Raw genomic sequence first — 15,518 nt, 5'->3', positions numbered from 1 at the left:
AACCCTCTGCCTTTCCCCACCACATCACTGCCAATCCGTGTTTTTCCCTTCTGCCTAATGCTCTTACTTTTACTCTGGAACTTTATGGTGAAAGCATTGGTCTCCTAAACTTTTTTTTCCCCTTAAAATACAGTCTTTCCATTAAAATACACAAACACTCTTTTTCTGTATTACCTGGTCTTGTAAGAGATGAGCTGTGCAGTTCAATTTGTAAGCAAGGTCTATCATGAAAGACACTGTGGCCTCATTTTTTTCTCTGAACTGCCGGGGTTTGAGTCACATCTACTGCATCTCTGTTATTTCTGTGCCACCTTTAGAGATGCCAAGAGATTCCTCCCATACTCCAATGACATGCTGGTTCTGCAGCTCCAAGAAGTGACAAGTTTAGCCTAATTGTGTTTGAGGACACAGGATAAACATTCAAAATTATAAACAAAGCAACACTGCGAGTATAATTAGAAAAAAGAAAAGCAATGTGAATATAACAGAAGTGACAACAACGAAGATGGTTTTCCTTTTTTAAAAAAAAAGGATTTTAATGATTTTAAAAACTTTCCTGTACAAAAACCGATCAATGACCTGGCATTTGTTTTCCCATGGTGGCAACACTTCTTTTCATTCCCCAGCAACTCCCACAGGTCCTGTAACAAAATTATCTCTTTGGCCAGTGGTGTGTGGAACCCCTGCAAAAGAGTTAAACAAACACTTTAGCTCTTGCTCTAAATTCCCTCAAGACTGAAAGCTGACAATGTTACAATGATTCTATCAAGAGAGGGTCCTGAGGTAGACAGTGCCCTTCTCCCACCCATGCTGCCCTGAGGTAGTGTTGCTCTTTTGCGACTAAGTAACACACAATACTCAAATCCTGCACTAAACACTAAGTATCTATTCAGAACAAGAATGTCCAAACTCGCAGTTACTGTTGTTCCTCCCAAGCTAGGCAGATGTTCTCTCCACTTCCACCTAGCTCTGATCAAAGCAAGCAACACCCACACCCTTTAACACAGACTTTTACCTCAGCATTTCAAACCTTCCACCCAGACTTGTCTTTGATTGCATTAATCCTAAATTGTTGGGGGAGTTTTTCTTTTTTTTTTCCCTTTAAACTGATGTCAGGGGGTGATGCAACCTCTTCCATTAAACATATGCTAAAGCTCCCACAGCAGTAGAGGACAATAGCTAAGCTCTTCCCATGGCTCTGGGGCAGGGGTGTACAAACACTGCAGCTGGATGAAAGCAGGCTAAAACCACACCTTTCAGCTTTCCCTGCCAGGTAGGACATGCTCCGGTTTCCAGACTGTTGAAGTTTGTTAGCTCCAGCAAATTTCTGCACAAACAAACAAATAAACAGATAAAACACCACCAATGGTGAGGTTCCTCCCAAGTACATTCCATGAGATTCATGTGTTGTCAGATCTTTCCCATCTCACAGAAATCTGCTCATTAACTTCCCTGTGTTGGTCATAGAGCTCCCTACATATGCATAAAAAGGCAGCACAAAACATTGTCTGTTCATCAGCAAGCCATGGTTTGATTGTTTATGGGTTTTTTCTTCTTTTCAATCTCACTTATCAGTAAGTCAAGTAAAAAATCTCTGAGCAGAGACTGTTCCAAGTAACACTGCCTGTAGGGGTACATGAGCAACACACAAACCTGACATGTCCCGGTGTCAGGAATGCCTGTGATTTTTGAGAATTTAATTTGGTACTAGAATTTGTGGTGGCTTGCTGTGGTCCAATTGTCATCATGCTTGTGATGTACAGAGGCACAGGTGTGAGCAATGTATGAATAGGTGGGAAACAACAAGAGAGTCTGAGGGACTCCAGGGAAGCTCCTCCTGAATGGGAAGGAATAATAATACAAAGCATGAACTTGTGATTGGAAGCTGCATTTGAGTAACTGTTAGGGAACAGTCTGCAGGTGCAGGAGATACCATGTGCCATCCCAGAGGGCCCCTGGCTGGGTACACACAGTTGCCCACATTTCTGTTCCTCCTCTCATGGCAGGCTCCTACCTTGCCTGTGTGAGCTTGCTTGGCAGGATCAAATTGCTGTGACTGTTTTGATTTGCTGCTTCCTAACAAAGAGAGGAGAGAAGATGTCACTAAAATTTTCTATAAAGAACAATGCATTCCACAGTGTTCCTCTGAGGATGTGGAGGTTTCACCACAATCTCCCACACAGTAAAATCCAGAACAATCTTTTAAGGGCAGGAGATATTTTTGACTAGGTGCTTTTTTACAAAGGAGTCAAATCTCTTTTACCTCTTAGTTCCAGCAGCCAATTAAACAGGTAAGAAAAAAGAAACAAAATTCAAATCCACAAGCCACTTGGCCAATTGTTTCAGAATTTTGTTTCCAAATCAGTAAGGGGATACAAATCTGGACATTCCTCAAGTCAATTTCTTGAAGTATTTTCGCACCACAAGGTACGCATGTAACAGTCTGGATTGCATTGGCACCGACACTCACACAGCCTTCTCAAGGCTCAGCTGGTAACATTTTCCACAGCATGTAGCAATGTAGCAAGGGATCAGATCTTACCTGCAAACACTTTGAAGTTGGAATTGCTGTAATCAAAGGGGGTAAACTGCTTCGGTGCTTCCAGCTCCTCTGGTTTCTGGGGGGTTTTCTGCCGTTTCTTTTCTCGTGTTGGCAACTCTGCTCCTGTTTCTGCTCCCATTTCACTTGTGTCTCTTTCCCTCTTCCTATTAGCTTGTTCCTGCTACAAAAGCAACCCAGAGAACAGGAGAAAGGGTAAGTTGAAGAAAGGAGAACAAAACGTCTCATTGGGCAAATTAACTGCCCAATGGAGCCAGGCTCCAGGGACAGCTCTTGCCTTTGGCAATAACAGCATGGGGAGAAAGCTCTGTGCTCTTCCTGGAGCCTAAACTGCTATTTCTTTTTTTCTCCTCACAGTAGGGACTTTTGTGAAAAGCCTAATTGTCATTTCACAGGATATGGGAAGCTGAGATCTGCTGTGGCCCCACTGGTGTATTTGGGGCAACCTATGCAGAACAACTGAGGAACCTTAAGGGAAGTGAGGAGCAGAGGTGGCAAACACTCCCTACTGAACACATGGAGGGGTGTGATGATGTGCACAGCACAATTAGCAGGAGCCTGTAGTTACACCTGGGCACCACAGAGAGACTACTACCAAAACACTCTCATCCAGGTATGTCAGTTACAGGGCCCAGAGTTTTGTTCTGAACTATGTTAAAACAGTCAAGATGAGCAATGGCTGGGAGGAGGAATTCTAGACATACCATGGCTTGCTGACGAAGAGATACGACATTTTCTTCTGCCTTTTTATTCAAATTCTGCGTCTGGACATGGGCAGCTATGGAGACAAACAAGTATTACTGTAAAAAGCAGGACTAAGTTAGCCAGGGGCTTAGAAAAAAACAAGCAAAGCAGCTTGTATCAAGTCTCAAACTAAACAGGAGTACATATGTCAACAAATAATGTCATTCATCAGGAAATCCATCATCTGAAGGAAGCAACCTACAAGCCTTGGGAAAAGCATGCTGGCAGACACAGCAAGGAAGGGAAGAATGGCTGTACCTGGCTGCTGGACTGCTTTCTTACTGGTTTCATTCTTGGACTTCTTCTGTACTGGTGCCTGACTCACCAACTTCCATCGATTGCTGATCTGCAATGAAAAAATATGACCTGGAAACACTTTCTTTAAAGTTTTCTGGCAAGAAGTTGTTTATAAACTTGTTAACACGTGTCAACATGTTAACACAAAAGATCAATTTTAACCAGAAAAGAGATTAAGATCTGCTGCACTATGTGAAGCAAAACCAAATGCTTTGAAAGTTCAAAGCTGCAAATAAGCCTTGAAAACAAATGCAGATACTTCAGCAGTCTTCAGCTTTGACAGACAGGGACTATACAGCAGAATGTCTCCAATCCCTGGTTCTTCAAAGGATACGAATGTCACAGAAACATGTTAAGTTTCTCAAGAAGTATCAAAGGAGAAAAAAAAATAAATCCGTATTTCTGAGGCTCCCAATGGAAAATAAACGACTTATTTGTTTCTTTTGTACTACTTGGCAGAAAACTTTAGCACCAGTCTTACTTCATATATTTTTGATGATGGGTCAAACTTTGCAGATTGTGAGACATAGGCAGAATTCTCCTCTGGAGGTAGATACTGTAGAGAGGAAAAAAAATTTACTTTAAACAGCAAAAAAATCCCGTTTAGCTCATTGCTAAAATGCTACTTCTTGTAAATCGTGAGTTCATTTGAAGAAATAGTCTACAGATAGAAGACCTTGTGGAAAAAAAGGTTAACCACAGCTACTGCCAAGAGAAATACTGAAGAAAAAAACAACTAAAAACCCCTCCCCACAAAACCAAAACACCTCCAAGAGACCAACTGTCAACTGCACACCAGAAAAATTTTTGATTCTTTTTTCTAGCAATTTACCACTCCAAATGTATAACAGCATTCTATTGTTCTTGTGATTCATTACAAGAGTTGAATCAGCTCACTAATCCTAGCCATGAAGGACAGATGGAAAACCTGAAAAACTTATAACTAGCTTACAAAAAACCTGGTGAATGGTCTGTTCACTATGTAGAAAGACTTATATTCAAGAGGTATTTAAATGTCTTTTGAAAACAAGTCAACACATGTGCCTTTGCAAGAAGGACAATCCCTTGATTCCAGTCAGAGAGCAGCTGATGCTCTATCACGCCTTTCTGATATGCCTGGAAAACTAGCTCAGAGCATCCTCTGCACTGGGTAATCTGTGTTCCACTATTGGGAGCTTTTTACCATTTTAAATGGATTTTCAAAGGACTCCATTATTAGCTGAGCTTTCCGCTGTGCAGCCGTTAAAGTCTTATTTTCTTCGTTTCCATCGCATTCCTGAAAAGAAAGGAAAAAAGGGAAGAAATATTAACCCGAATATTCCTTTGGTTTGGCTACTGCCATTTTATGCCATGCTTCTCCTCACTCTGAAACCCCACTGACAGCAGTGACCCTCCAGAGACATGGAATTAACCTTGTTGGCCTCCTATCCCAGTTGGCCCATGGTTAGGCCATATGCCTGCCAAAAGTCATTACCATTGCCATGCATTCCCACCTTATTTCTTTCAACACTTCCACACAGTTTTATCTGATTATTAAGTCTGTTTTCTAATATTTCAACACTGACACTGTCACACACATACTGCTTACACTGAATATGCTGACAGTGGTAGTAGCAACAAGACATGTTGACTCTGGCTGATTGTCTTGAATATCCATCATGCTCTCACTGTCTGAAAAGAGACAAACATCTTCCAAAACTGGTGCAGGGTCTGCGTGAAAAAGAGACAAAATTTTTATTAGAGTCTTGTGTATTTTACTGCTCTTTTGTGTCATGAGGTTTTCCTGAAAACTTTTTCATGACTGCTTATTTCCCCCATGTCAAAGCTCCATCACTGCATTATTAGCAGAGCTTTTAGATTAACTCTAAATTACCCAAGGCAGAGTTATTCTGAAAATCATTCATAGGAATCCGTGAACTGTCATGTGGTCCAAAGAGGGCATTCTCCAGCTTCTGCAGAGAGATTCAAATTATAAACATCATTAATACACCATGGATCTATTATTTTCACATACTGCAGAGACACTTTGATGAAAATTCAAAAAAAAGGGATGAAATTCAGAGATGGAATATTCTTAGTGCAGCTCATGTGCCAGAGCGCATTGCATCTGGCATCAAAAGGCTACTTGTGCAAACACCCACGAGCTAATGAGATGCTTTACTTCATACAAATGATGAGAGAGACCAAGTCAGCCTTGGAAACTCATCTGAAACCTCTCTTCTGACAGTTCAGTCAATATATTCCAACATATATTAAACTGTCCAGCAGCCAGAGTGTTTGCTGATGAAACCTTGAGTGCTGCTTTTTGGTGGTTTGTAAAATATCAGTTTACAGCTGGTAATATTCTGAGTCTGGCACAGAAAAGGACCATTAAGCTAAAGCAGAGATTTGTAAAATGGAGGAGAGAAGCATTTTACTAGCAGGTAGAATTTTGATACATTTGTTTCCAAGTTTAAGGCTTAAGACACTAGGTAAAAATACAATGCAAACAATACCTCAGGGCTGGATAGAGGTGCTCTCTTCTTGGCTGCTGAAGTAATTTCTGACTAGAATGGAGACAAAGGTAAGTCACTTTAAAGTTCTGATTCTTCTAGGTTGGCCACCTGATCAATGTTTTCAACACTTTATCACAAGCTAGCAGGTTAATAAAATTACTTTCTTCTTCTCCTGCACTTGGGTATACATTTAAACACCCCACAAAGAAATGCTTTTTACACTACAGGATGAAAGCTGTATTAATAACCACATGCTGATGATATATTTTAGCTAATGAACTTCTTGCACCTAAGGTTGTTTTGGGGTTTTTTTGCCTCACCATAGCTGTAAAACATTTTTGAGTCCATTTACATGGCCAGCAAACTCCACAAGGTGCAGTTCTTCCTCTCACAGGGAAATGTGATGTACAGTATAAGACAAACTGCATTCTGTTTAAGCAGTGTCTATTTACTACTCCAGTTTTCCAGGAAACTACACTGTGTGTAAGCCACTACATAGCAAACAGTTGCAATAAATCCTTCTGCTCTAGAACACTACATCTGGTGCTCAAAAAGCAAACTTCAGCATACACATCATCACAGGTCACCATTCAGCCTCAGGGCCTGGCTTAGGGAATGCCAGTGCTTAGTCTCCTGTGTGGTACAAGCCACTCCTACCTTGACAAGAGGCATCTCCCGGGCCTGCTGAATGAGCAGATGCAATTCATTAATCTGCTGGCGAATAAGTGGTGGGACAGGGTTACAGCAGGCAATGATACCCTGGGGTTCTCTAAAAAGAGAGGAGGAAAATTCACTGTGCTGTATTTATGGCTGGTATGTTGGGATTTGTATTCAAAGGATGTGCAACTGGATATAACCACTATCCTGACTGTGACAGAGCAAGACAAGTCAGATTAATCTCTGTGATGAAATTCAGCACCAGGTTTGTGCAGATGAGGAGAAGCCATTATGTCAGCTCACCTCTCACGTAACTTTTCTGTGGTCTGTCTGTCATCATAATTTCATTCAGTCATTCATATTCACCTATGAAAGCTGAGCCCAACCATTGCCTTTAAAAATGCATTTTTACTATTCTCAGGTATGGATGTTAGGTGACAAGTGCCAAGTGTTTGAGGAAAATATTGTATAAATTGGGTGTTTTAAGGGATCTGTCCCTTGCCCTCTCCACTCCTTTAGGAAATGCAGTAAAAATCCAAGTAAGTTTTGGGGGCACTCACCCTCTCTTGCTCTGTAACAGTGAAGGAATCTCAGAGGGAATGTGTGACACAGAGCAATGCAAAAGAATGGGGTTTATTAATGCAATACAACTCAAATGATGTATCCCAGAAGGCTGGAGGCTTCTGAAGGAGTACTGCTATTTATTTCTCTTCCAAACTGAACAACTATAGAGAAAAGCAGTAGTGACATCTGGAAGGAAGGGACCAACTGCAGAAGTAACTACACACTTGGAAGTGACTTGCTGGATATTAAGATCAAGTAAAACTCTTTCAATATGAACAAAACTTACTTGGGCAGCTCCTCTGCAATCTTCAACAGCATATGATTTGGTAGCACATATCTACAACACAAAGAGGTGGTATGAATGTAATATAAAGTTAAAAACAATTAAAAACACCTTCAAAGTACACAGCTCTGCCCCTATTACAAGGTCAGAGATGATGAAATCCATTAAAAAGAGAAGAAACAAAACAGAACTTCTGTGTAACAAGCAGGCTGATGTAGTGCAGTAATTTCTACTAATTATAAAGCTAACAAAGTAGTCCCATCTCAGGGGTGGGAGGGGCATAATCCAAGAGATTTACTGAAGTATTAACCCAGTGTCCATAACAAAAGACTTCCTACCCTGTGCTCTCGTCCTCTTGACGTGCAATCTTGTCTCTCCATGCAAACAGCAGCCTGAATGCTGCCAGCTGCTGGGTGTCAAGGTGCCTCTTCTGCCTCCGGTAGAGATCAAGGTAGGATTCATCTGTAAAGAGGGGCTTGATGTATCTCTGGACAGGAAAAAGAGAAGCACTCGTGAGCTTTCTGCTTTGCCTCTCTCAGACACGGAATCTCAAATGGACATGGGGGGACAGAATACACTCTGGTACAGTGTGTCTTTCAGCTTTTTATCCTGAACTATTGGTAGGAGTCTGAAAAACACACATCTCATCCACTGTTAGGGGAAATCCACCCTCACCAAATCCAGGAGCAGCTTTACTATCTTCAAGCTTTACTACATCACACAAAGCCTACTTTCATAGGCAGTGTTTTCTACAAGCACAATATAATTGTCACAGAATGCAACATCAGCGAGGCTTTGAACTTCTAGGAACATCCAGCAGAACCAGAAATGTAACATCTCCCTTAGAAAAGACACACCTGAATGTATTGTGAGGCCAAGGAATAAGAAGATTCAAAAAAGAGCAGGAAGGCATCTGAATCCAAGGACCTTAGCTAGTGAAAGTGACTGCAAAGACTGAGTCAGAGTTTCTACACATGTCTTCAGACACACAAAAAGGAAAAGACATTGAGTAGGCAAAGGACCTAATCTCCTAATCCCATACTCTGATCCAGGTAATGAAACCAGGTGAAGCTTTACCTTCAGGCAGATGTCCCTGCTGCGCTGCCACACAACCTGCAGCTGTGTGGGCTGCTCCTTCCCTCTCTCCCACAGCAACTCCCTCACTTTGTCATAGATGTAGAGCAAGTAGTGAGTGTCATCACGGGCGTACTGGATCATTTCTTCTGGCAAAGGGCTAGAAAAAGAGCCACAAGTAACACATTTCAGTTGTCCCAGCAAACTGTCACATTTCTCTTAAAAGGCACATTAGGGCAAAATGCATGAGATATGCCAAGAACTAACATGGAACTAACATGGAAATTCTGTTTTCTCACCAAAGGACTGGTTGAGCAACAGCAGTAAAATGCTGTGCACTATCCAATTCAGATTCTTGTTTGTGTGCTGGAGAGCAGGAGTGCTGTGTAGCTAAGTCACACAGCAGAACTACTTGCTATGGTATTTGTCACAGCCCTCTTCTGTCTGCAGAGCCTACAAAACTAGACTTGAGGTCTCTGTAGTGTGCAGGGTGCACCTGCATAGTCAAGATCACTGCTCCAACACCAGCTGCTCTACCTTGCACACGTGATTAAATATTTTTGTGGGAGCACTAGAGGAGCAAATACTGTCTCCATAACACTGCAGTGATTAAAAATTGTTCCTAAGAAGTGGGCTTCCAGATTTTCATTACTTCATCTTCACAGGTCTTCCCAAAAAGAACTCATTTTCTAAAAACATGGGGAAATGTAACACTCAAAAATTTTGGGCACAGCCAGGTTAATGCTGTGCTCATTCACTTTGAGACTAACCTATAACTATGGGTCCTGCAAGTAGAAGCACTAGCAATGCAAAAAAGGAGAAGTGCTACCTTGCAGCTCCAGCCCATTTAGGGGTCAGTTTTTACCGTATCCTCCAGTCAGCCAGCTGGTACTTCTTGTCAGCATCTACATCACAATACAGCTTTAGCAAGTGTTCCAAAGAATGTCTGCCAAGATTGAGGAGACGAGCAGCTTGGTGAGTATCAAACACATTCACCAAGTACAGACCAAAGTCTCTTTGCAGCCATTCCACATCTGAATCAGCACCATGCAGGACCTTGAAAAAAATAAAAAAATTTGGGAATGCTATGAAGAACAATTCTACTCCAGGCTGGTTGTGCTGTGCTTTCATACTCATGTGTCTAGGACCAGATTTTTTTCTCTGTTTTTTACTGTTAAGTATAGAACTACTAAATAAGTGCATCTGGCAAGCAATCCACCACTAACATCAAGGAAAAAGGCTCCTGAACAAACAATAGTGAAAGCAGAATCAAGTGACCAAGACAGAGCCCACAGTGTGATCTTAACTACAAGAAAGCTTAAACCAGAACAACAATACTTTTAAAAAAAGCAGGTGAATTTGGCAGCTGACCTTCACAATTGCAGGGTCTGTGAAGGTCTCGTTGAGGATGTACATGTCACTGCGCAGTTCCAGTGTATCAATAATGAAATCTTCTGTTCGGGTGGAAATCTGCATCAGACACGTCAAGCCAAGGAAGCTCCTGTAGGAGTGGTGCTGAAAACAGTGAAGAGAGATGTAAGAGGGTTAATTACAGAAACAATACTATAAAACAAACAGCATTTCAAGTGAGGGAAGGAAGAGCAACAAGGACTTCTTTGAGAAAAAAAGATAATTGGATGAATGAATTTTCTCTTTGCAGTCACTAAGATGACATTAAAAAACAGGATTAATGGAAAAAAGATCAAATTCACTAAGAAGTGCACAGCCAGCCCTGCCACTGGAAAATATCAAATACTGACACAATTTAATTCAACCTTATAGATGATATCTGACAGATCAGGGGTCAGGAACTGTCTTTTCATGTCAGGGAATACAAAAACCAGGAGAACATCACCCCCTCCCAGCCTTCCCTTGCCCCCAAGAATATAATGGTCTCCCAGTTCCTAAAAGTACATGTGTAACTCTTAAACAGAAAAGGCAATTGGATTACCTCCAAGTCCAAGGCAAATTCTTTACAAGTCATAAGTTTTTCATTTAGTTCTACCAACTCATCCAGTGTGGTGATAAAATGACAGGGTGTTTCCTCAATGGGCCTGTACATCTGGAAGAGCAAATGAATCAGGCATATTATGTTCACTGTCAACTCCCAATCCCAACCTCCACCCTCAAACCTGAAATTTGTCAAGTATGGCTGTAAATGTACTACATCTGTAGTTTAAAATTAAAGTGGGCACCCACCTGGAGCTCAGGTTTCTTGAGAACTCCATCTGGTGGAGAAAAATGCTCCAGTTCATACTGGTAAGGGTGAGCAAACCTGTGGAAATTAGGAAGAGACAAGCACAGACTAACTTCCAGTCCTCTTTATGAGGACAGAGCACAGAGGCTTTGAGAGTTATGGCAGTTTCCCTATTCTGTCTCTTTTTAAGCAGAGGTTTAACATAAGTGCAGAGGTCTAAAGCAAATCACACACAACGTAGTGTGGACACAAACACATGCAGAACTGTTAGACATGATGAGCACCAGCATAATCCGACCACACAGGTTCACCCAGGGGACTCCAAGCACCTTGCTGTCAGGTTAGTTTCTTACATGTCTTGCTCAGTTTTCTGCGTCCTCTGCTGATGTATGAAGTCTGCCAAAGCAGCTGGCACATCCAAGTCCTCAGGGCGCTCCTTTCTCTGCCGTCCACTTTTTGTGAGGGCTGAACAACCAATATGGAATAACTGGACTGGGTCCCCCACATAACATATTCTCAGCCTACTACTATCTTATCTCCCTCTCCACCCACCACAAGAGTTTATGAAGTGTCAAAAATCTTAACAATTTAGTGCTGCTGCTTTTGCTTTTGTCGCTTTGCACCTCAAATAACAACTCTGTTACTTGGCAGTTTTTAGGCAAGACATGAGGTGGTTTTGCTCAAAAGCTTGGGTGGAAATTGAAAAATCTTCAGAAAAATTTTTCAATCATTCCTGGTCACTGAAAGTACAACTGCATCAGTGCAGAATACAGATGAACTGGCAGCAGCAGAATGTGTTACTGAGACAGGATGTTACTGGCGGTTTTGATAAAGCACCAAAACCAAAGGTAGATCTCCCCAAACACCAAGTGCAGCTCACTCAGCTGAAAGAGTATCTGTAAAGCCAACTAGACTAGTTAAGACTTCCCATGCAAAAGTGACTCTCATGTATGTTCAAGGTGGTAGAAAGCAGCAGCAGTATCTGTTTGGAACAGATTATTTGCTGTATACCAGCAAGAAGATGCTGTTTTGCTGACCTACCCTGACATCACACATATGGAAACAATAGTGTCACCAAGATCATTATATTCAAATGATCATCATCTCCTGATATTTGTTTTTACACTCAGTGATTTCTCCTCTACACTGTGAGGACAGATTTGTTTTAAATATTTGTAACAAATTACCAAAAAAAAAAAAAATCCCTTACCTTCAGGCAAAGGCTTCAAAGCATTGGGTTTGATAAAAAGTTTAGGTACAAAGGGAGTGTTGGAATTGTCAATCTTTTCACGAAACTTAAGCTGTGGTCGAGAAATATTCTTGGCATGAAGCAGTCGGAATGTTTCAGACTGAGCTCTCTTGTGGAATTCTCCTGCCTATTTAAAAAACCAACGTGACTTATCAGACACGCAGAGTTTCTTTTACTCAGTCTGATCCAACATTCAGAGGGAGAGTTATACCCCACACTTAAAACTGAGTAACTTTTTTTCAATGAGGAATGAAAATGTTGGGACACAAGATCCTGAATTCATAAGCACAGGAAAGGCTGTTGAGCACGTGAAACTGAAATGGCAATTGAAAGCACACAGATTTCAGAATCAAGTTTGAATGAATAGGAAAAAGAGAAAGAGAGGTACTTAGAATATGTGAAAAAATGTGAGAGAACATTTAACTACTCAGCTCCACTGGAGAAGTGGCAGTGCAATAGCTGGGAGAACAGCTGAGCTAACACAGCCAAAGTGAGCATGGGGACCTCACCTTGCGGTTCCAGCTGGAAACGATCATCTGTGGGGGCTGCAACCCAGCTGGCAGGACTGGCTGCTGGTTTCTATTCACTCCTGAGGCCTCATCCAATAAAATACTCTAAAATCCAGAAAAACAGTGTGAAACACCTGTTCAGTCACCACACTCAGACACTTTAGTCAGATTGAGTAAAGGAAGTCACATAGGCAGGCACCTCTATAGCCCTCCTCCCCCAAATTCTGTGCAATACAAGACACACAAACATGGGAAGAGTATGTTGAACATCAAGGGTGGGAAGAATTTCTTCAGAGAAACAGTCTAAAATGTACAGACATATTCTCAGGCTGCGAGGATTTTATGTCAAACTCCATTTTGTCTCCTCACACATCCTATATTACTTTTACTCCCTTTGGCTCACCTACTTTAGCTGCTGGGATCTCTGGTGCAGCATTTGGAAGAGTTTTTAAAATAAAAAGGGAATACATCAGATTGAGGAAATGAGTGACTAATTGTGCAAGAACTAGAGTTCTTGCAACGAAAAAGAAAACTTGTGGCAACTGATCACTTTATAAGAACCACATCCAGAAATAATTTGCTTACCACTCTTTCAAGAATAGCATCATTGGAGTCAACCAGCATATCAAATTTATCTTCCAGTCCTGTCACTTTGCTGGAATCTTTCATGAGGCTCCGGCAGCCATGGTACTGCATCACCTGGCTCATGCTTGCAAGAGAACAGCACAGCTGTCAGCAATCTGAAAGCAGGCAATCTAAACACTGAAACATCCTATTCTCTTTGACTTTCTACACTTCACAGTCTGAAAAGAAATCAAATTTATTGAGAGACCACCACAGGAGCAGTAAATAGAAAAAGCACCTACACAGTATTAAGTGTTAGAATTAGTTTCTCACAAACTCAGGTTTTAAAATGGACAGTCTAATAATATGTGCAGCATCAGGTGCTCCTCTCTGCACAGCTCTTCATGGCAACCATTATGAAAGGCCCTCTTCAAGCTTGTCAAGTGCTGCCAAGTGCTAGAGAAGCAGCTAAAATTACATGTGTGAAACAAACCACCTTTTTACCTATGTCAAAAGTTTGGAGCTGTCAAAAGAAGGGGGGTTACCTTCTGGTTTGGATGGAGAGCTATTAGCAACAGCCCAGAGATGCAAAAGGGCCCTTACCAGCGGAGCAGGCGGTCTCCCTGTGTGCTGCAGTATGCACGGAACCCGGGGAAGCTGCAGTAGAAATCATACTCATCTCCAGGCTGGGGGAGACCATTGGATGCCTTTGTTGCAGCCACCACTGTGCCAAGAGCGTACTGTGCAGGAACACCATCATCAGAGTTTTGTCAGTATTTTGTTTCCCTTTTGTTTCCCTTTACTCTTTGATAGAAACACGCTTTGCCTGGCTGGTTGGAACTGTGTGGTTCTAGTGTGTGGTGTTGTGGGGCTTTTCGCCAGGAGAAACTTCACCGAGTTCATTTAGACAGCTTTAAATGATGGAAGTCTAAAAACTAGTGATCAGACACTGAACAGGCTCCCCAGGGAATGGTCATGTCCCAGGGCTGCCAGAGCTCCAAGAGCATTAGGACAGTGCCCTCAGGCACAACGTGGGATCGTAGGGGTGGATGTCTGTGCAAAACCAGGAGCTGGACTTGATGATCCTTGTGGGAGCCTCCCAACTCAGAATATTCTACAATTCTAAATCGGCAGGAACGCAGGTAATAACGAAACACCCCAAATCCCTGCAGGGCTTCCTATTTGGGAACTTCCCTCTCTGGAAGCAGCATCGTGCATAGGTAAATTACACGAGGGCTGACGCTGCGACTTATAACCCCAGGGGCAATTCCCATCGCCACAGGTCCTCACGAGGGCCCCGATTCCTCGGCAATTCCAGGAATCCCCGGTGGCTGACAGGGCCAGGGCCCGACTCAGGCCGGTAACAGGCCCCGATACACCTCTCTGGTCCCCACACCCGCCGGCCCGGCTCACACCCTCCCTCTCGCATTGGGGGACACCCCACGGGTGACACCCGCTCAGGCTGGGGTCCCCACGCAGCCCCCGCGGGACAGAACTACAGCTCCCGGCATGGCCCGAGCGCACACAGCACGCCGGGAGCGGTAGTGCCTGCCCCGCTCCCCCTGCCCCTCTCACACCGCACCTTGACGAAGGCGTCGGGGCTGTCGAACCCGGGCAGGGCCGACATCGTGCTGCTTCCCTCGGTGTCCGCGGGTGCCCCGGAGCCGCCCGCCCGGCCCGCCGGGCTCCCCTCACGGGCGGCCGCCGCCATGTTGATGCGCGCTGCTATCGCGAGACTCGCGCGCCGTTGCGAGAGCGCAGCGCTGGCGGCGGGAAGCGGAGAGCAGCGGGGCGCCCCCCAGCGGCAGGACGGGGCACTCCCGGGGAGCCGTGAGGAGAGCCGGGGCGGCCACACTCCCGGGGAGCCGTGAGGAGAGCCGGGGCGGCCACACACCCGGGGCGGCCACACACCCGGCCGGGCTTCGGCGCCGCACACTCGGCCTTTTCCCTCCACAAACACCCACCGGTGCGCCCTGTACAGTCACAGAAGGTCCTGAGTGGGAAGGGACGCAGCGAGTCCAGCTCTTGGCCCTGCACAGGACACCCCAATAATCCCACCTTCTACCTGAGAGTGTTGACCAAATAAATGCTCCTGGAGCTCTGGCAGCCTTGGGCCGGGACCACTCCCTGTTCAGTTTCCCACCACCCTCTGGGGGAAGAAGCTTTTTCTGATATCCAGCCTAAAAGACTCCTGACAGAGCTCCAGCCATTCCCTGGGGTGCTGTCCCTGGTGTCACCACAGAGCAAAGACCAATGCCTGCCCATCCTCTTCCCCTCAAGAGAAGCTGTGGACTGCAGTTTCCCCTCAGTCTCCTCCAGACCAGA

At 43.7% G+C, this 15,518-nt stretch overlaps 1 protein-coding gene across 1 annotated transcript; it reads right to left on the bottom strand.

Moving 5' to 3' along the window:
* Nucleotides 1–511: 511 nt before the first annotated feature.
* On the bottom strand, nucleotides 512–14,913 carry EXOSC10 (exosome component 10). The gene is made up of 25 exons (XM_066334358.1): nucleotides 14,776–14,913; nucleotides 13,797–13,933; nucleotides 13,215–13,338; nucleotides 12,630–12,734; nucleotides 12,082–12,247; nucleotides 11,225–11,336; nucleotides 10,874–10,949; nucleotides 10,626–10,736; nucleotides 10,046–10,189; nucleotides 9,540–9,730; nucleotides 8,678–8,834; nucleotides 7,939–8,087; nucleotides 7,604–7,654; nucleotides 6,754–6,865; nucleotides 6,097–6,147; nucleotides 5,475–5,553; nucleotides 5,190–5,311; nucleotides 4,785–4,877; nucleotides 4,083–4,157; nucleotides 3,563–3,650; nucleotides 3,265–3,338; nucleotides 2,543–2,723; nucleotides 2,015–2,076; nucleotides 1,254–1,327; nucleotides 512–683 (listed from the first exon to the last, which is right to left on the bottom strand). Exons 1-25 carry the CDS (start codon nucleotides 14,902–14,904, stop codon nucleotides 653–655), a joined length of 2,694 nt encoding a protein of 897 aa, XP_066190455.1. The 5' UTR covers nucleotides 14,905–14,913; the 3' UTR covers nucleotides 512–652.
* Nucleotides 14,914–15,518: the final 605 nt, after the last annotated feature.

This window comes from Sylvia atricapilla, chromosome 22 (assembly GCF_009819655.1).
Source record: "Sylvia atricapilla isolate bSylAtr1 chromosome 22, bSylAtr1.pri, whole genome shotgun sequence".
NCBI lineage: Eukaryota > Metazoa > Chordata > Aves > Passeriformes > Sylviidae > Sylvia > Sylvia atricapilla.
This window is presented reverse-complemented; position numbering and strand designations above follow the sequence as displayed.

Excerpts from the sequence above, each read along its gene's own strand:
- EXOSC10 (XM_066334358.1), bottom strand. The coding sequence starts at position 14,904 with ATGGCGGCGGCCGCCCGTGAGGGGAGCCCGGCGGGCCGGGCGGGCGGC. Across the intron at positions 9,731-10,045 it reads CAGACCCTGCAATTGTGAAG|GTCCTGCATGGTGCTGATTC; the intron begins GTCAGCTGCCAA and ends ATTTTTTTCAAG. Across the intron at positions 5,312-5,474 it reads TCAGAATAACTCTGCCTTGG|ACCCTGCACCAGTTTTGGAA; the intron begins GTAATTTAGAGT and ends TTTTTCACGCAG.